The 20,950-nt window shown below is 38.1% G+C and overlaps 1 protein-coding gene across 1 annotated transcript in view; it reads left to right on the top strand.

Moving 5' to 3' along the window:
- XRCC5 (X-ray repair cross complementing 5) overlaps positions 1-20,950 on the top strand; it is a 54,386-nt gene that overhangs the window by 1,111 nt on the left and 32,325 nt on the right. The window contains exons 2-9 of the mRNA XM_056348189.1: positions 2,536-2,649; positions 3,172-3,355; positions 4,563-4,611; positions 6,083-6,205; positions 10,175-10,360; positions 13,325-13,439; positions 15,503-15,641; positions 17,671-17,783. Coding sequence (XP_056204164.1) covers positions 2,536-2,649; positions 3,172-3,355; positions 4,563-4,611; positions 6,083-6,205; positions 10,175-10,360; positions 13,325-13,439; positions 15,503-15,641; positions 17,671-17,783 — 1,023 coding nt within the window. The remainder of the gene's footprint in view (positions 1-2,535; positions 2,650-3,171; positions 3,356-4,562; positions 4,612-6,082; positions 6,206-10,174; positions 10,361-13,324; positions 13,440-15,502; positions 15,642-17,670; positions 17,784-20,950) is intronic.

The raw sequence follows: 20,950 nt of genomic DNA, 5'->3' as shown, positions 1-20,950 counted from the left end.
TGCAAAGCTTCAGTACCGGTGTCTCCGGTTTTGAGCACGGGGCAGCTACCGCAGTAGTAATTACTGGTGCTTTTGCAGTAGCAATGGTTTTGCCCTATTAAAAATGCAGTTTGCTCATCTGGTATGTTTAAGGAATCTTGTTGGTGAACGCTGTGTTAAGGTCTCTTCTGATACAGGGTAGTTTAGTGTCTGTCAAACACAGGTTTTGTCTGTGCTGCAGGCTGAAGTGCTGCTGCAGCAGTATCTTTCTTAGTTCTGTTATAACGAGCTTCAGCACTGAGGTTAGAGATAAAGGCAGGTTCATTCAGTTTTCACCCTTATCAGTACTTGAGCAGTGCAGATTGATGTTAGCTCAGGTGTGACAGTGTTCTCTTACAATCACATGCTGAGCATCTTAAAAGCATTGCTTAGTATACTGTGCCTGAAGATTGTAGTACTGGATGCTCAGGGGTGAGATGCACAGAGGTTACTAACAGATGAAGAGACATATAGAGGAGGATTACCAAAAGAGAGACCTGCCCTCTTCCTGAAAGAGGATTCTGCGTACCTGAATAGATACTGGGCTTGGAGTTTGCTGTCTTCCAGAAGAGCATGTTAGCACTTGGCACTTGATCGTTTTTTCTGAAGCAGAACAGCAGGTTTTCAGTCCTGCACTTGTTTGGTTTTTTTGCAGTCATCTTGCCAGCTGTGAAGAGCAGTTTTACCTGGTTTGGACAACAGGATTAGTTCAGCTGCGAGCTGTTGTGTGTCTTGAGGCAGAACAGCAACAAGCTGAGGGTCTGCAGCTGCTGATGCTGGTAGAGTAAATCCTTAGGCTGGCAGGTGAAGAGTAACAAGGCTCTTCTGAGAACCTAGTGCAGTTTCAGTTACTGACTCTGTTCTACTCAAGGATTTCACAGACTTAGGTGACTCAGAGGCATTAATTCCTGGCTCCCAGGGTAGCCACTAATAAAGGCAAAGTAAGGAACAAAGTGTGGAGACTGAGTATAACCTGCTGAATGTCTTGTGGAGCCCTGTTGCTCAGCCTTCTTCCTCTTGCCTTGTCTTGGGAGGATGCAGGGAGTTAAACCAGTGCTTGTTAAAATGGTGGGGGAGGTACACAGTATATTCTGGGAAAAGGAGGGTAAGAAAATAGCTTGACCACTGCTAATACACAACATCAGAGAGCTAATCTGGGTAAGCTGTTCTTAAAGACTTGATATTAGGAATTATCTATTTGGATGACAAAAAGAATCAGGTTCTTTTTGTTGATGTTTAAAAAGGTGTATATATATAAGTTATTTTATAACTTGAGTTATTTGCATAGCTGTATACAAGAGAGCTTAGACCAACGCCTTTTCTTTCTGTTCATCCCTTTTGCCTTGCAAAAGTAAACTATGCATCTTGTGCTGCTTGACAATCTTCTCGTTTATTGCCCACATCCTTTCAGCAGTTTCATGTCTTGCAGAATTGAGTGTATTTTGCATTTTAAAACAAGGAGACTTGGCTCCAGCCTATGTAATACCTAACTTTCCTGTGTTCTGGCAAATAATTTAAGCTACTGGCAGTCCACTTGGCAAGATTTTGATCTACATTTAAAGAACCTTGCTTTAATAAATGACAACAGATTTGAGCTGGCCTTTTGTCAGTGTTCTTGGAGATGCATGGCATAATTTTGCTGAATTTCCATACAGCTTTATTGAGCTGGATGATAAAATTGCTTAGGTTAATTAAGGTAAGTCGAGTCTCTGGACTTGGAACTTGAGAGGAACTTAGCAAGAGCTGAACAAGAGAAAATGGCTTCTTTTAATTTGTTTTGTTCATGTACTCATTTATAAATCAGTTAAGGGGAAGACTTGGGCAGTGTTATATATAGATCAGTTAAAGCGATGATCAGAAATGCAAACATATATGCTAGCTTGTGGGATTTAAGCCCCTAAATTGAAATCAGAGTTCATCCTTCTAGGGCATTAAGAGCTTAGCTGTGCGCTGCAGACGCTGGTGCTCACTGCAGGATACCTCCAGTAGCATAAATGTTCTGGCTCTCCCTGGAGGCTATAGGAATGTTGTCATTCTTGCCGTTCTTAGGTTAGACCAAAGAGTGATCTCTACAGCTATTATGAGTGACTGTGAGGTCTGGATGTAGCTGTAGAGTTTAGGGAGGAAGCTTGTATCTCCACCTTGTGTTGTGCAGATATACTGTATTGTGTTGTGCTTGTAATTGTTAGCCAAGCTACCTTTGTTCTATTTCCTAGTGTAGAAGAGCCCTTGGATCCCAAATATGTTCACGGGGTTGTACAGAAAGTGCCTGTATTAACAGATTATTGTGTAATACAGGATTTTTTGTATTTTTGACTGTGCGTGGTACAGGATTAAATGACTCTCAGTTGAGTGCAGTAATACTGGTTCTGTCTTCCACCATTGTCTCTTATTAACAGTTATTATGAAAGAAATTGATGTAGTTTGATTTCTAGGGGTTTTTTATGTACCCTTTTAAGTAGTTACGCTTATATTGGCCCTTTTGCATTCTTACTCAGTATTGTCTTTCCTTTCCAGGTGGCCATAGTGCTGTGCCTGGATGTAGGCTTTACAATGAGCAGTTCTGCCCCTGGTGAGGAGTCTTCACTTGAACAAGCCAAGAAGATTATGATGAAGTTTGTGCAGCGACAGGTATGTGTGATAAAAAAACCGTTAAAAAAGGAGAGGAAGCAATAACATCTGTGACATATTTTCCTCATTTACTAGTAATTGAAATAAATGAGAAATGAGTAAGAATTATTCTGTTTTTATGCAGGAGTAACAGTGCTTTTTGTTTCAGCTGTGCTTTTGTGGATGAGGTGTGGTAGTCTTCAGGGCAGTAGAAAAGGGGAAAACAGGTACTCTCTTTCTCTAAAATGTTTCAACACCCTTAAAATTTACCACACTGAAGACTCATTTCAAGGACTGAGTTGGCCAATTTTACTTGTTTTATCCCAGATATCCTCATGTCAATCTGTTAGTTTAATTATATCTAAATTAGTAAACTCTCTAAGATTACATTTTGGTAGGATAGCACTGAAGAAGAAAGAAAAAGTAAATCCACTGTATCTGACATTGTTTCTTAATTAGTTCAGCTAGCTGGAGTGTCCTAACATAGCTGTGTGTAAATCTACCTGTGTTTTTATTCCTGTTCTGTATTTTCTCTATTTCCAGGTTTTTGCTGAGAGTAAAGATGAGGTTGCTGTAGTTTTGTTTGGCACTGATGCTACTAGGAATAACCTTGCCAGTGGAGATCAATACCAAAACATTACTGTACATAGGTCACTAATGCTACCAGATTTTGATCTGCTGGAAGACATTCAAGATGTGATTAAGCCAGGTTCTGAACAAGCAGACTGTATCCTTTCGTAGTAGAGCGCTTTTTGAACTGATTCAGCTGCGTAGGTGACAGGAAGTTAGTGTTGTGAAATGGACTCAGATTTGCCTCTGAGGTTTTAACTACTACCATAGTTCAACTGATTTGTGGTTGTAAGTTTGTTCAAGAGCAGATTAGCTGCTTTTCGACATTCTTTTAGGCTAGAAGCGGGAGTCTTGGCCTTAGGGAATCATTACTTTTACAAAGTGTTCTGTTAATTAAAGAGAACAAAAGATAGCAATAATATAATTTTAGGCCTCAAGGCATGTGTTTTTTAAAAATAGTGCCACAGAAGTTGGTTTATGCTTTTTCAGCAAATAAAAGTATTATTTATGAAATATGTCAGCAGAAGTAGCAGAAGCCAGAGAGAAGAATAGAAGTTTATCAGACTGATTGCTATATAAAGTATTTGTAACATTGCCAAATGTCACTCGCTGGTTTGAATATTGTTTATGTTTGAATGTGTTCTGGTTTTAGGTGCATAAAGTGAAGAGTTTTAAAAGAAGATGATCTATATAGTGTCCCTCTGTGTGTTTCATTTACATACCGTTCAACTTCCTGTGTTTTGTTCCCTCTTTCTGGCCGTAAAATGATTGCTGTGAGCTCGATTCACTGTCAGAGCTGTTTCGGAGAAGTGTGCAGCCAGTCAGCTGTACCTTAGCAGAAGCAGTCATGTTCCTTTCATGGGTAGGCAGGTTTGTGTGCAGTGATAAAAATATGTTCCCAATGAAAATTGTGCTGAGGAAGAAACTTATCAAGAAATTGTCTGATGCAGATATTTTGGAGGAAAACTTGCATGGGAAAATAGTACCCATTGAAAGTACAACTAAATTTTTTTTGTGGGTGCAAAGTAATTTGTAAATATTAGATTGCTGTTTCATTGGACTTGAGCCTCCTCACTGACAGTTAAAAGATTGGGCTCTGCAGCAGTCTTTTTACTGTTCAATCAGATAAATGGGGAAGAGACAAGATCACAAAACAGACAAATTTTATAGGAACCTCTTGCACAGTAGATATTTGAAGAGTTCTTGTCTCAATAAATTTTGCTTGTTTGCTTGTTAACTAAAATGCATATTTGTCAGTGCTCGGGAGGAGGTGAAACCAGAAGATTATTTCATAGGAAAAACTTTTGTGACATGATTCATGTTCTGTGATTTTTCGTATTGAGATTTTTCTTAAACTTGCTTAGTTCTGGATGCAATTATTGTGTGTATGGACTTACTTCAGAAGGAGACAATGTGAGTATGTAACCCAAAGCCTTTTACAGAATTCTGACCTTGCACTTTGGAGCTGATCTGATTTAGAAAAAAAAAGAACAGCCTCAAACCCTACTCCAAACATTAAGAACAAACAACATACTACAGGAGTCTGTCCCTGAAGAATCCCCAGGAGAGATTTAGTGTCTTGAGATGATCTAAGAGCTTTCTGATGCAACTGGGAACTTTGCAGTAGATTTGTGAGAATACTAATGCCACTATATGAAGCATGAATACTTCACTTAATGTTGCATTTGTGATCTCTTTTCAAAAAAACGTTAATTCAGATGCTAACATGGCTAGAAAAGGGCTACCAGATTTATAAGGGTGATGGTGTTTCTTACTACAAAAAGAAAAAAAAATCAGAAAGGTGACTTTGTTCAGCCTAGCAAAGACTGTCAGAGATGAGGTGGGTCTTTGTAAATACACAGGCTGTGGGAGATAAACAGTGTGTTTTCTTACTGCACCTTTAAGCTGAAAGAAAATGTTGTCACAAGTGTTACAAAGTTGTCAATGAATGTACTTAGACTGGAAATGTGACTTTCTGACACTCGGTGAACTGATGGTCTGGGGAAATCGAGATTGAACATGTTGTTAAAGAGATTATGCAATCTAACTGAATACAGAAGACAAGACTTAGGGATGTAATTTATATTTTTATTAATAAAGTCCAGTTGGTGTGGAAAGTTGTATCAATTTAACAGTTAAAACTGAGTTTTGAATTAAAATCACTGGATTAATGGCAGTATAACCTTGAATACCTAAAAGCAACTGCTCTTGTTGTCTTGTGGGTAAGTTTTTGGTATGCACTGAACACTTTGATACAGATTTTACCTTCAGTTGAGAAAATACTATCAGGTAAATTCAAGAAAATCACCCTTATGCTTGAATATCCAGATAAAAACTGTATCAGTTTAAGTGAATTTTGTTCTTTATCTGGCAGAACTTTCTAATGTTTACTGTTACTGCTTCTTAGTGTATTAAATAGGCTTTAAAGTCCATCTTATCCAGTGAATCCAATGAATTAGTTTACTAAAATGGAACTCCCACCAGCAACAGTAATTTAAAATACATTTTCCATTTTCACAAAAGCAGATTCACAGCTGCAAAGGAAATATCCAGTATAATCAGTAAACTACCTAACATATTTTATTAGCGTTTTATTGACATAGGTGACAATTGGCAGAATTCCATTCATGTATGTGTGGTTAGTGATTTTATACAGTCACAGGGCCAGTCTCGTCAATTTTAGGGGGCAGAAGTGAGTAGGGGGAAATCATATAAAAGTAAAAACTTAGCAATGATAGAATAACTACCAAGTAGGTTTGTTTGCTTGGGTTTTTTGTACAAGTATATTACTTTGGTAAAGCTTTAGTTTTCTAAGGAAAGAATTAGGAAAAGGCCTTATAGATAATATTCCTGATATATGTGAATGTTCTGTTTGTATTTTAAGAGGCAAGAAATACGAGAAGAGACACATTGAACTGTTTACAGACCTTAGTAGTCCTGTCAGTGAGGATCAGCTGGAAATTATCATTGCTAACTTGAAGAAAACAGGAATTTCACTTCAGTTTTTGTAAGTATGGAAGTGGCTGTTGTACACTATGCATTTTTTTTAAAGGGACATTATTATTATTTCTTAATAATGATCATGAAGGAGCTGGTGATCTGGTCATGTATTGGTTTCATAGATGTGTACCAGTATGTAATATGATTGTTATAAGTACTTCTATCAATTACATATACCATCAATTCCAGTTATGAGCCAAGTCCCCTTGATTAAGTGATATGCAAATACATGTTAAGATGCTGGCTGCTACTCTAGTTCAGCTTAGCCATAAGTCTAAAATGGGAGACAAACGAACGATACAAGCAGATATAGCCTCAGAAGTAGTGGTTTTGTCACAGCAACAGCCTACATACTTTTAGGTAAGGGAGTTACTGGGAGAAAATAATGAGGCAGTGTTGCAGATGTTTATAGCCTGATTCTGGTGTTAGTAGAAAAGCAAGTCTGAAGAGAAGGATTATATTCACAGTGATGGGCTTAGAAAATTTAAGTGGAAAATGGAAGCAATGTCTTAAGCTTATGACAGAAATCCCTTGGCTGTCTTGGTATAGGTATAGGCATTGATTTGAAGAATCAATGGCGGCGCTGAGATCTGTATTAATTGTTGCACGTGATGGTAACATAAGCTGTAGGCCTTCTTGTAGGAGTTTTATATAAGAGCAAAACTTTGTGTGAATGTTTATGTTTGCTGTTTATCACAAATAATGTCACAGGAGAAATTTAAAGCCACAGTTTTACTTCTGACCATTTAAATATTAACTTTCACCTAGATTCAACATTCTGTAAGGTGCAATGTTGTGAACTTGAAAAATTCATTGCAACCATTTGCGGACCCATCCGCAAGATACCAGAGGGGTTAGGTAGGAAAGCATGACTGAAAATCGTGGCCTGATTCTCCACACATTTGTTGCCTGTGCTTGGGAGAGGCTGAACGTAAAAATGTCAGACTACTCTCAGGTTCTGTCTGCACAGCAAAAGAAGGTAAGCTTGCAACATGCCTTGACGTGCCCCTTTTAGCTTAGTTGAGCAATTGTTGGCACTGGAGGCAGGGGAAACACAACACCATGAACCTGAGTGCATCTTGCCAGCCAGAGTATGTCTTTCAGAGACCTGATATTTAGCCTGTGCTACCTTGTCTCCATACCTGTAGTTTGCTCTGCAGACTAGCACAGATGCTCCCACAAGGATTTAACATTGCAGTTCTGTGTGAGTTTTCTGATAAATCTTTACGTTTTCTTTGTGACAAAACAAAGGAAAGGCCCAGTGGCTGATAGAAGCACTAGGGAAATGTTGCTGTTACAGCATTAGCTGCAGATTTACACCTTGTCTCACAGCCATGCAAGCAAATGATGCTTTGAGAAATACACGTATAAATGTAAAATACTCAGGATACTGGTTTAAAAAAATAATTTCTTGCTAAACCTTGTGCTTTTGTTATAACCCTTGCTTCCGTCTCTTATGCCCTATTTATTGATTAGATTGTAACTTGTGGCAGATAGTTGGTTTTCCTCCCTGTTATCAAGTGCCAAGCAAATGCTGAACACTGTGTGGCTTTGGGTATTATACAGTTCTCGTCACAGGATTAAAGTAATGTAACTTATGTATCAGAAGTTTGAAGCTTTTTGCTGTCATAACAGCTTTAAAATACAGTTTCTCTATTTATCAGTGGATGCTGCTTCCTATAAAGGCATCAAACACTTTGCTGAAGTTTGTTCTTTAATTCTGCTGTGTGTGACATTGTTGTGCATATTGTTAACTGCTAATGATGTGTTGCTCCACAGATAAGTTTAGTGAGGACTAATGAGGTGAAACTAAAGTAGAGATCTGTAGGCTGCTTTTCAAAAACCTAATACAATGGTAAAATTCTTCTGCTTTGTGGAAATGTGGTAAAAGGTATCATGTGGTTCATTCAAAATCGGATCAAATGAAAGATTTGAAAAATCTGCAGGTGTTGTCCAGGGCGCAGGGTAGAGGATCTTACACGTCCCTCTTTTCTGTGGTTATTATATTTAGTTAACTCTGTTACATTTTGAAGAGCAGCAAAATCATTTTATCTATAACCCCTGGCTAAATTTTTAAATCTGATTCTTGAAGTGCAGGAAAATGTGTCATCTTCAGTCAGAAATTCACCTAGTGTTGTAAGCTATTAAAATCTCAGAGTAACATTTATTCCAGAGCTACCTAATAGCCCCACTGCAGACAGAGTCCCATTTGCTGGCATTTGGAGCTGAAACAGCATCACAGGCCTGGACTGGCCTTTAACAAGTCATTTAGAGCAATCCTTTACTTCAGACTGGGTCAGTTGTATGTATGTCATTGCTGAGCGGTGTTTTTCTAATCTTTTTATAAAGACTTCCAAGTGATGGAGACTGTTCTGTCTCCTCAGGCAGTTGGTTCTAAAATTTATGGTTTGAAATGCCTTTATCAGGTTTTTGAATATCTGACCTGACTCCACGATGCAATTTGAGTGCAGGCTCTAAATGTAAAGCCTTTGCCACTGTCTCCCTCGGCATTCTCCTGGAGAAACTGGCTGCTCATGGCTTGGACGGGTGTACTCTACGCTGGGTAAAAAGCTGGCTGGACGGCCCAGCCCAAAGAGTGGTAGTGAATGGAGTTACATCCTGCTGGTGGCCGGTCACAGGTGGTGCTGCCCAGGGCTCAGTATTGGGGCCAGTTCTGTTTACTGTCTTTATCAACAATCTGGACAAGGGGATTGAGTGCACCCTCAGTAAGTTTGCAGATGACATCAAGTTGGGGGGAAGTGTTGGTCTGCTTGAGGATAGGAAGGCTTTGCAGAGGGATCGGGACAGGCTGGATTGATGGGCTGAGACCAACTGTATGAGGTTCAACAAGGAGAAGTGCCGGGTCCTGCACTTGGGTTACAAACAAAGCTACAGGCTTGGGGAAGAAAGCAGCCAGGTAGAAAAGGACCTGGGGGTGCTGGTTGACAGCCAGCTGAACATGAGCCAGCAGTGTGCCCAGGTGCCCAAGAAGGCCAACAGCATCCTGGTTAGTATCTGAAACAGTGTGGCCAGCAGGACTAGGGGAGTGATGGTTCCCCTGTACTTGGCACTGGTGAGGCTGCACCTTGAATCCTGTGTTCAGTTTTGAGTGCCTCACTACAAGGAAGACATTGAGGTGCTGGAGTGTGTCCAGAGAAGGGCGATGAAGCTGATGAAGGGTCTGGAGCACAAGTCTTATGACAAGTGGAGAGGAGGAGACTCAGACGGAACATTATTGCTCTTCCCAGCTACCTGAAAGGAGGTTGTGAGGTGGGGGTAGGTCTCTTCTCCCAAGTAAGGGTAGGTCTCTTCTCCCAAGTAACAAGTGATAGGACAAGAGGAAATGGCCTTAATTTATACCAGGGGAGGCTTAGAATTGGATGTGAGGAACAACTTGTTCACTGAAAGGGTGGTCAAAGATTGGAACAGGCTGCCCAGGGAGGTGGTGAAATCAGTCCTTGGAGGTGTTTAGAAAACACGTAGATGTGGAGCTTACTCGTGTGGTTTAGTGATGGACTTGGCAGTCCTGGGTTAATGGTTGGACTTGATGATCTTTGAGATCTTTTCCAACCTAAGTGATTTTGTGATTCTATGAATATAAAGAACTGATTGTTCCCTTCCTATCTGCAACAGCCTTTTATATTTAAGACTGTCTTGCCCTCTGACTCCCTTTTCTACAGGCTTTATTTTGTTCAATCTTTTTTCACAGATCTTGTTTTCTAATCAGTGTTCCAATGCCTTCTTGTTATGTGGGCATCTTTCTTTGCGTATGATGCTCAGAACTGGTGCAGCACTCTGGTCAAGATATTACCAATACTAAGTAGACTGAAACACTACTTCATGTGTTTTGCAAACCATGTGGCTAGACTGCAACTAGATAGAAAACAATGATTATGATACAATTTTTGTTTTGTTCTTGGTTGGTTATTTTAATTAAGAAGAAAGTCAAACTAACTGCTTCTGCTTGTGTTCTTAGTCTCCCATTTCCAGCGGATGTTGATGGAGGTAGAGATACAAGTGCCTATGTACGTTCCCATGTGCACAGAAATTCTTTCCCAAGAAAGGCTTTAACTAAGCAACAGAAGGAAGGCATTGATGTGGTGAGGAAACTTATGCATGCTTTGGACCAAGAAGGAGGGCTGGAAGAAATTTATACTTTCAGGTAAACTTGGCTATTCCTCTTTATCATACTGTAAATTTACTTTTTGATCTCTTTCCTGAAAGATAAAATGAATAAGTAATCAGTCACATGGTTTCCAGTTTCACTGAAGTCAGTGAATTCTACTTACTGTACACTCAATCCCTTTCAAACAGCTTCTTCAGCGGCTTTTGAATAGGTAAAAAACTTACAGATTTCAGTGGAAAATGAATTTTCTATATCTGTATTTAAAGAAAAAATCAGTTTTTTTCCATCTTTAGTACTGGATTTTGGAGGGAATGTTTCTATAAATGAGATTTGAAAAGCATGCTTTCGAACAGTTGGAATTTGTGACATAGTGCAGGTAGAACATCTGCGTTTAATGGTAGTCTGTTCCTTGATCGCAGACTTGTTTTAGCTTACTAGTTTATCAAACTCCCTCAGATGGTTTCAGTAATGTTTGTTGAATCCTGCTCTTTAATCACAGACTACTGTGCCATTATGCCAATCAATTTACTTTTTAGCAACATTCCTAACGGAAGAAATGAAAGATGTTTTTTCACGTCATGTGAAATGATGTGAAAAATGAAAATGAAAAAGAAAGTGAAAGTGAAAAATGAAGAATGAAAATGTATGTGTGTGTCTGAAAAACTGTAGCTAATGAGATATCCAAGGCTTTTCCACATAGGTGTTGTCTCAGTTGGAGAACAAGCAAAATGCATCTATACGCCGTATAGAAGTCTAATGTTACTGTTGTAGTAGTTGTATTCTACAGTTAGGAAGTGTGATCTTTTAGACTGTGTTTTGCAGGAAGCTTAGTAGACCATAGTTGTAATGTGGTTATCAAGTGTAATTTTTAGCTGAGGGTGGCACCTGAAAATATGCTATTATTCATAATTTTATTTGTGGGGTTTCCTTCCCTCACTCCACCCAGCTGCTGTGCTTTGCACCTCAGCGTCCAGTTAAACTGTTAATTGAGCATTAGAATGGGTTAGTGAGGAAACATGTATCACTGTGTGTGTGTTCCATACTAGTCAACAGAGCAGTCCGAGTCTCAGGAGAAAAGCAGGCTTTGTCATTGCATCAAAAGACTGCACACAAAAGCAGTATCTTTTTGTGCCCGTTTAACCTTTAGGATAATCCATAAGCATAAAGCTACTATGGGCTTGGCCCCTTCTTTATATTTTTTTTTTGTCACATGTTCTTGCTACTGTATAAGATGTTGTGGCATGCTTTCAGGGGAAATCCAAAATCTTTGGATAAATAGGCATTTGGCTAGTAGATTAAAGCTTTATTTTTTTAAGTTATTTAAGAATATGTGAGGTTTTAGATGCAATTAAGTTGCTTATCAAGCTTTAAGAAGTCAGCCTTGCAAATCTGATGATAGTTTACCAACACAGATACACTCTCTGTTTTCCTCTATTCATTATTCCTGCTGGTAAAAATATCTGAACTCTTGTGAAAATAAAGTCATTCCAGGAAAGTAAGTTGTTATATTTTGTAGGGTTTGGTATTTTGACTGTTGGACAGGAGGTGCTTCTGCAGTCTCTGAGTTTTGGGGGAAGGGATTGGAAAGCAAAGAGACTTGTTTTTAAAATACAAGTTGAAATGTGTATTTAGTAGGTTTTTATTGGCTGAGTCTTCTTCGATAAGTGAGCGCTTTTCTTCTATAAATATAAGAAATTAATGGGTAGAGTTAAGTTGAGCTTGAATGGCATTTTTGGGCATTTGACACTTATGTATTTGACTTTCACATTCATCCTTAAATGTATATGTTGCAGTACTATTAATGCTGTAATAACAAGTTCTTTTTCAAAATTCTCTATCGGTGTCTCTGTTGCCCAGAAAAATAATTTTTCCTCTCTTCCTTCTGGAAAAAAAAAATTAAAAAGGAAATGCAATGCTTTTCTTACTATAGAAATCCCAGTGTTTTTCTCCTTTCATTGTGCTTCTGTTAGAATTAACACCTACCACCACCCCCACCAACCACCCCCCTGCTTATACTAAGAAACTTCAGAAATAGAATACCAAGTTGAATTCTGTACTAATGTTTTTAGGAGTTGATCTTAATATCTGCCAGACAAGTGCTTTAATCAAGAGAGTTAGATTTTGGGTTTTATCATCATGTGAAAAATGCGAGGTCAGCACTGTGTTATCTTTGCTTTATCATGCAATAAAAAATAATTTTGAGTGCTTTCTCTGCATTGGAATTTTACAACAAAATAGCTGATGCAGTTTGTATTAGCTGAAAGCTGTTCTGGGGTGCAAGTCTATTTGATTTCACAATTATGCATTATAAATTACTTCTACTGTAAATTTTTTATTTTTGGACTCCATTATATAAAGGTACGCAATTAACACTTTTTAGTATAAAATCATTACAGTTACTTTTTTTTTTGTTTGGTTTGGTTTATGAGCTTGTATATATGCTATTTAAGCTAGGAATACTCAAAATAACTTGTTTCACTCTAACAGAATGCCCTGAAAATAATGAGTTCATTAGTACTGTATTCAAAAAAAGTGTCAAAATTAATTACCACACAAACAAAAAATCCTGTTAATTGAAACTGGATTCTTCATTTCTTCACCTCCACTACATAAAACATTTTACCACTTAGATAGTCTTTTCTAATTTGGCTTGTTCCGCTAACTACATGCCCTAATTGGGTGAGCACAGATAAATGTAAAATGCTTAATAAGCAATTGTGTAGTTTCATCACAAGGCATACCGTCTTTAAGTCCTAATGTCACACCATCATAAAGGCTCAAGATGGCAATAATCTACTGTATCACTTCTTTTTTTTCATTCGCTTTTTCTGACAATAGTTAATGACAAGATTATTCATACAGTTTATTTTCTAATGCTTTATGCAGTCTAAACTGAAACAATTGGAGTCCTGCATCTCCTTGAAGAGAGAGTGTATTGTCTGTAATATTTTATTACAGTTCATCAGAGTTCATTTCTGTTCTCCTGATTCCTTCATTTAGCGAGAGCCTGGAGCGTCTTTCAATGTTTAAGAAAATGGAAAGAAGACCTATGGCTTGGCCTTGCCAGCTCACTATTGGTTCTAATTTGTCTATAAGGATTGTGGCCTACAAATCAGTAAGTTCATAAAATCGTATGCTTTAGTGGATTTTGGCAGCAAGTTAGGTGCAGCTGCATGCTTTTTCCTTAAAGCTAAGAAAATAAAAGATAAAACAACATCCAAAATAATTATGGTAGGGATTTTATGTGTGTCGAAGCCATACATCTAGAACTGTGGTTCCCACAGCAACTCTAGCTTCACCGTATTGAACACATATGTTACAGAAGTAAAATTCACGGTGTACAGAAATAGAAATAATTGCTATTTACGTTTTGACACTTAATGGTATTGAAGTTGAAGAACCTGATTAAGGATGCTGTGATTGTGTGCAGCTTTCCATTCTATGTCAGGGATGTGTCTGCAGCTCGATGAGACTTAGATATATTTCTTAAGCCCTAGGCATGAGAGGAGTTATGCACATGTGTATGTAAAATGGTGGGTGTAAATGTTTTACCAGCTATTGTTTCAAATCACATCTATTGTTATTTTGGACTTGGAAAAAAAACACCTCCTTTTTCAGCTTGTTTGCTTTATACCGTTTGGCAGAGCTTGTGCACAGTCTGTTTCCTTTACAGTTTATATGGGTCCTTCACACAGTGCTAGGAAGAAGTAAGTGTATTTAAACACAGAAAATATGCAAAATGCCAGTTACTGAATAATTAATAGGTAACTATATAGTGTGGCAGCGCTGATGGATCTGGTGAGATGGAGATTAATTGGTTTGTTATTTGAACCCAAGACTAAGAGTCTGACCAATATTGCAAGGTTTCAGGAAGATGCATTATGAAGTTGAAATATATCTCATTTCTGAGATATAGGCATACTAGCTTTGAAACAGGTCTCTGCTGCCAGCTTTCTATTTATACGTATAATTTTTTTTAATTAGGATACTGTGCCAGACCTGTACAATTATGCAGTAAGAGTCCTCTCCCAAAGGTGTTTATACACAAGATAAGTTAAGCTTGGGAGAGTAAGCAACATGAACCAAGTGACTAGCCCAAGGTCATATAGCAGTTGGATCAGAGCTAGGGATTAGACTTGTGATATCCTCTGACATAATCTGTTCTGTCTTTTCTGTTTTCTGCCCATTCTCACTCACTAAGTATACCATCAATTTCACTTAAGTAGAGAGAAAATAAACCATTTTTCTTTCCCTGTAGTTGGGGAACATTCACTCACTGCAGATGTTTGTTCATTTTTTCCCCTCCCAGTCTTGTATTGCAACTGGGATCTTTTGCCTTTTGGAGAAGCTGCAGTAAAGAGCTTATGTTTATCCTGTAGTGTAGTAAGTCTGATGCAAAACTTGGGCATACAAACTGAATGAGCTTTGAGTGTCCCTGTATCTTTAATGTATATCTTTATGTGTGGAGTGGCTGGAAGACAACGGACATATTATGAGCAATCCAGACCAAGTAACTGTTGCAATAGCAGGCCGAGCAGGCCGAAGCTGTAACAAGCTGCAGGTGTGAAGGACGTATGCAAGGCCAAGGGAGACAAAGAAACTCTGTATTCACAGAGAGATAAGAGAGTTGGACAGAACAATGAGAAAAAACATCTCATCGATGATGAGCAGCGTGTGGGTGCCACACCAGAACCAATCAAATGGAGTGTGATGCCACATGAACAACAGCTAAGTGGCATAAAAGACACGCAATTCGGGGAAAAAAGAGAGAGTGACATGTAACCGCATAGGTGTGATGGTCATTACTTGGCTGGCTTCCCGCAGGACCCTCTTCATTAATGCTTTGTCAAAAGCTTTTATGTAGATAGAGGAAGAGAAATACATAGCAAGGAAGTTATGTGTTATCATGTGACTGAAAGACTTCCACAAATGACTTAGCCCATAACGAAGACAAGTATGTAGTTAATATGATATAGGTCAGGTGTTAGGTCTCAAACAGATGTAACTGTGCTGAAAGCACTGTAGTAGCAGTTAGAGATGCATATTTGGGGCTGTCATTTGTCCCTTATCATCAAAGTAATGCAGCACTTGGTCTAAGAATTTTTTGCATGTTCTGGTAAGCGCTCCGGATCCCACTGAAATGTTAAACATTCCTTTTCTTTGAATTCTGATATAAAGGTCACAGAAGAGAAGGTGAAAAAAATTTGGACAGTTGTGGATGCTAAAACCCTCAGAAAAGATGATGTGCAAAAAGAAACTGTTTACTGCTTGAATGATGATGATGAGACAGAGGTTCAGAAGGAAGATACTATTCAAGGTATGGCTTCTTTATGTGCACCTGGAAGACAAACTGAAGATAATAGCTTGTACTTTTCAATCACCTAAGTGCCTTTTAGCTTTATAACTTGAAGCCTTGCTGTGATCTTAGAATGTAAGCTCTGTAAGCTATGGAACACAGAGACTGTTATGTGAGACTCTTGGTCTTCACGTATTGTAAACATTTTTGCTTTTGCCGGTAATAGGTATAATAATAATACCACCAGGTGGAACTTGGAAGGCACTACAGCTTCCTAAACTGTGTTCTGTGGAGTGCCATACCTCAGTTCTGTAGTGAGTAGTGCTGCTACCTCTATTCTGTTTTCAAATCTTCAGTTGTACTGACAACATGAATACCTTCATAACGCTCTGTTTTTTTCTAGATAAGCAACTGCTGTAGATATTCTGCAATTGGGAGGATGAAACCATTAAAGGAAGGTTTAGTGTTCAAGAGTCTATTAGCTTTCTGTTTAAATTCCACAGCAGGTTCAGTCTGAAGCAGTGGTTTGCAGAATACTTCTTTCATAACCTTCAGCGTCTGAGTGGATTAAATTCCTTGAAAGACTAAAGGCCTCAGAAACAATGAAATAGTCTACTTTTAAAAAATGTAGTTAAGCAAATGTGGGGTTTTTGTGATTATGTAGATATATTTTACTACTAGTTTTTTTCTTTGCTGTTTCAGTCCCATGCAAGTAGGGCAGGTGTTTTAAATATAGAAAGGGCAGAACTCTTCAGATAACAGTATAGAATATGCTGTCAAATGAATAAAATAAATTAAAAAATTAAGATAAATACTGTGGTTTTTTATTTTACCTTTTTCAGTTGTAGCAACTGTAGGTGGTTTTGTAGCAGATAAAATTATGTCCCAAAAGCAGTGTGATTTTCTTTTTTTCTTTAAGCAGAAATGATAATTAAAAGCTCGTCATCTGTTTTATAACTTCAAAACTTTTAGTAAAAAAAAATCCACTTTTTGTAGCAAATGTGTTTTGAAGCATTTGAGACCATTCTCTGCTGATGTCCTCACTGCCTAAGCTGGTGAATGATTGTGGAATACTGGTAAAAAGAAGTGATAAACAGTTCAGTGTGAACAAAAGAAACCAAAAATTTCTCTTAACGGTGGTCTGATTTTTCTTAAAGAGCTGCCGATGCCTCGTGCACTTTAGTGGACCTTTTGGGAAATGTCATAATTAGACAATATTTTGCATCTGAAGCACCCCTACTGAAATTTTTTTTTTTCATTTTGCCTGTGTGTTTGCTTTTCAGTTTCCAGGAAAATATATCTGCATATAGGTTTTTCATCCAGGGATTTAGCTCTGTTACTTCTGCTTTCTTCACACCTGAGGGTATCATCCTTAGTCTGTGACAGTATAATAAAATGATGATGATGTAGGGAGGATGTTGGAGCTTGAGGTGGGGGAACAAGCAGCTGGAACAGGTGATACCTCTGAGAAACTAACAGCTTCCTATTTTGTGGAGATATCCCTGTAATGTAGGGCATGGGAAGTAAACCACAGAAACATGTAGAAAGACCAGTTCTGCTCAAAAGAGTGTTTTGGTTTTCCATTGCATGTGAGGATGTATTGCTTCCACTGTTAACACGTTTTGTTCTCTGAATCTCTTCTGGTGACATTTCCTGTCTGTGATTTGTGACTATGTTTGAATTTTTTTGTATTACAATTGCAGGGAGTGTTGTAGTCTTTTTGCTGAAATATATTCTGATTTGCTTAAATCTATTCTGCGAGCATAACTTTGTTGGGCAAGATGTTCCATTCCCTTATTTTCTTTCCAGCTGTCTATGAGGGTAGCTGAGTTACATAAAATGATGTACAAGGGATGCAACTGCTGTTCGTGAAGTACCAAATGTGTCTATGGGTGTGTGTGTTTTTTGTTAACAGGGAAAGTAATTTGATGAGCGTACATGGAGTGTAGCTGTGGGGCATGCATGCATTGTTAAAACATTCAGAGTGCTAATTTCAGTGTTAGAATTGTAGGCCCATATGCTTAGCAGATGCTCTTCTCTTGTTCTCCAGGGTTTCGCTATGGGAGTGATATAGTTCCTTTTTCCAAGGAAGATGAAGAGCAAATGAAATACAAAACAGAAGCAAAATGTTTTTCTGTTTTGGGATTCAGCAGATCCTCTCAGGTACAGTGCTGAACTTCTTCCCATTCAGCTTCCTGGGTTGTTCAAGACAGTTGATTTCAGTTTGAGTTCACTAAAGTTGTGGTGTTGTATTGGGTTCCAGTATTGGGAATGGGGCATCTGCAGTCAGGTATACAGGGGTGACTTATTTGCTGATTCTAGTACATGAAACCAGTATGTAGTCTTGTGAAGGACAGAAGCTCATAACTGTGGCCAGTGGGCCCTCAAGTGAAGCCAGAGCCACTGAACTCAGATCTCTGCAAAGTGGAGACACAGGTATTGTAGTCTTATTTCATTTCACCTCACAAACTTAATAGTGATGCCAGATGTGCAACAGAAGATGGTCTGTCTTCTGTCCAGGTCATGCAGAAGCCTTTTTGGGCTTTGTCCAGCCACCAGTGTGTTCTTTTTAACCGAAGAAGCTTCTCCCTCAACATTACAGAAACATTAAAGAAAGACTGAGAACCAGCTGCATTCATTCTCATTTCCATAAGGATTAGTTTGCAAACTGTGATTTTTTTCTGCTGTAACAAAACCTAAATGTAGTGAAGATTTCATGGAACTTACATCATTTAAAAACTCTCCATATTTCAATGAGATGCTTGGTGTTTGTGTGCACTTTTATTAACTTTTATTAACTTTGTCGTTTGTTTTACGTGGGAATTGTAAGAAACTTACCTTGAGCGAATACCTTAATAAATGCTATCCAGCACAGGGTGATTTCCTGAGAAAATTCAGGACTTAAGCATTAGGAAACCATTAGGCAAAGGCTTAACAAAACCTTTCTTGAAGCAGGGCATTTGAAGAGAAAGTACAGAGATGTGCGTGCCAGTAATTGCTAAAAATGTTAAGCTGCTTCCACTCTTTCTTCTCCAGGATATTGCCCAGGGTGACCGAAACTTTACTCTTCTTGGAGTTCACTGCACCCAGTCCCCTTCACCACTCAAAACTGAAAGGAAATTGTAGGGCAGCTCTGCACCTTCTGTTCTGAAATGTCCCAGCCCTCCTGCTCTTCTCTGAAATATCTCACTGCTTGAACAAAATCTTTGACAAATGCTGAGAAATCATTAACTTTACCAGGAAGGAAAGATGCTAATGAAATAGGAAGTATCTGTGGGACCTTACTCCCAAATGAGTGTACCTAAACATATTTTTATTTACAGTACAGGTGGCACAGAGACCCCTGCATGTTGCTAGATATGGCCTTAGACTATGCAGTGTGGTGGTCCGAAGCATCTTACTAACTGAGGAGCCAGGAAGTTAGGTTGATTTATTGAAGTGAGAAGCCAGCCTGAACGGGAGCCGCAACTTGGTTGCTCCTTGAGGACATTCAAAACTTAAAAGTTGTTAAGTAACATGGGAGCTTGTATACTGGAAGTGATTGAGGAAACTTATCATGCCTGAGCTTATATGCCCTAAATTGACCAAGGCACAGAGATGCTAGGGACTGCTAAATCCTGGACTAGAAAATGGATCTAACAAGGGAAATGTTATGTCTGAATCCAGTGTTCCAGTGAGACAATTTCTTGCATCTTTTGATGTGTTACTAGCCTACAGCTGAGTCTTACTGTCTTCATTTAATTCTGTAAGATTTATTTCACCATATGCATCATTTTCTTATGCTGGAGGCTGGCCTCCTGTTTCAACTTGAAGTTTGAATTTTATTGAAATGGATGAGAAGAATCATGCTCCTGTAAATGAGCTGTTATTTCACGTGGTTATTTTTTTTTTCCTACCATTGGTCAGATATATAATACATAGTTAATAATTGTAGGAATAAAGTTAATTGTAGGAATAAAGTTAATTGTAGGAATAATTTGCATAAAATTTATTAAAATCAATAATTATCTTGTGCATTGAAAAAATGTAAATCCAATTTGTTACTACTTTGAGGCATATTTATGATGTGATACCCTTGTCTGGGGATTTCATAATGAGTAGGAACTACATCTTAAAGTGTGCTCTGGTCCTGTAACTAGGAGTGTGAGTGATTATGCCGAATAGTAGTTGCATAGACATCAGTGGAATAAAATTATTCAAGTGTGATTGCAGGATTAAAATTATACTGTATAGGTAATGATATTGGGAAGTTTTCAACTACAACTCAAATTTTCAAGACCCGTGCTTTCCTTATGTTTTTTCTTTTGAATTTTGTTGTTTGGAATCCTAATACTGACACTATTCAAATGTATGTTTAATATAAAATTATTTCTTTAAAAAACTTTGGAGAAAAAATAATTTATTATTTACTAGAGAAACTGGAACAGCTCCAAATACATAATTAAAGAAGGAATAGAACCACCTTATATTATTTTTCTGAGTTATTCACATCCCTCAGGAAAGAAGATCAGAGACCGCTTAAACTTTGATTTTTAATTTATAAGCAATGCCATATAAATCAAGAAATAATACTTAAAAATATTATGAAGGGACCTTTCTTTTTTTTTCTGCAAACAAAAGAAGGTATAGTGATACGTCTAGTTATTTACACTGTACTGAACGTAAAATTTCCTGAGCTTTTAAAAGACAGAACACCAAAGAATAATTGCAGGTAGAATAATCTGAGTTGAAGAATTGTACTGTACTACATTAAACAGATCTGCTCAGGTGCAAGTTGTCACTGACTTCAACAGCATTATGGTGATTTGCTAAATAACGAAACTCCAGGTGAGTTTGCAGATAGTGTAATTTGAAGAGATTTTTCTTTAACAAAGAAAGGTCATTTTAACCAGTGTCCGTGGTAGTGTGCAGTCTTTGTGACGGGTTTTCCACTATTGCACTGCTTCTCTGGGTGTGTCTCACACAGCCTCTGTAGCTCCAGCTATTCTAGCAGTGCCCCTTGATGAAACTAGTTTTTTTAAGGGGTCAGCCATGTTCATGAACAGCATAAACTCTGCTAACAGAAGTGCTTCTTTTCTAGCAGAGCTGTATATACTCCAGGCTGTTGTTGAAGTAGCTTTATTAATTAAGGAAGTGACTTTTTTCAGCTCCCTTTTGACATATTTTTGCTAGGAAAATTATGTGGTGTCAGTTTTGGGTCTTTTATTAACTCCTGTGGTTTTCCATACTGACTTTTGAATTACTGCAGTATTCTTCAAATTGGTAACAGCTGAAAGTACCATAGTCTTTCATTCCTGCCCATCAACAGGAAGGTATGAGAGTACCCTGCT

This window comes from Falco biarmicus, chromosome 8 (genome assembly GCF_023638135.1).
Source record: "Falco biarmicus isolate bFalBia1 chromosome 8, bFalBia1.pri, whole genome shotgun sequence".
NCBI classification, from domain to species: Eukaryota; Metazoa; Chordata; class Aves; order Falconiformes; family Falconidae; genus Falco; species Falco biarmicus.
Note: the sequence above shows the minus strand (reverse complement) of the source record. Positions and strands in the feature narration are given on the sequence as shown.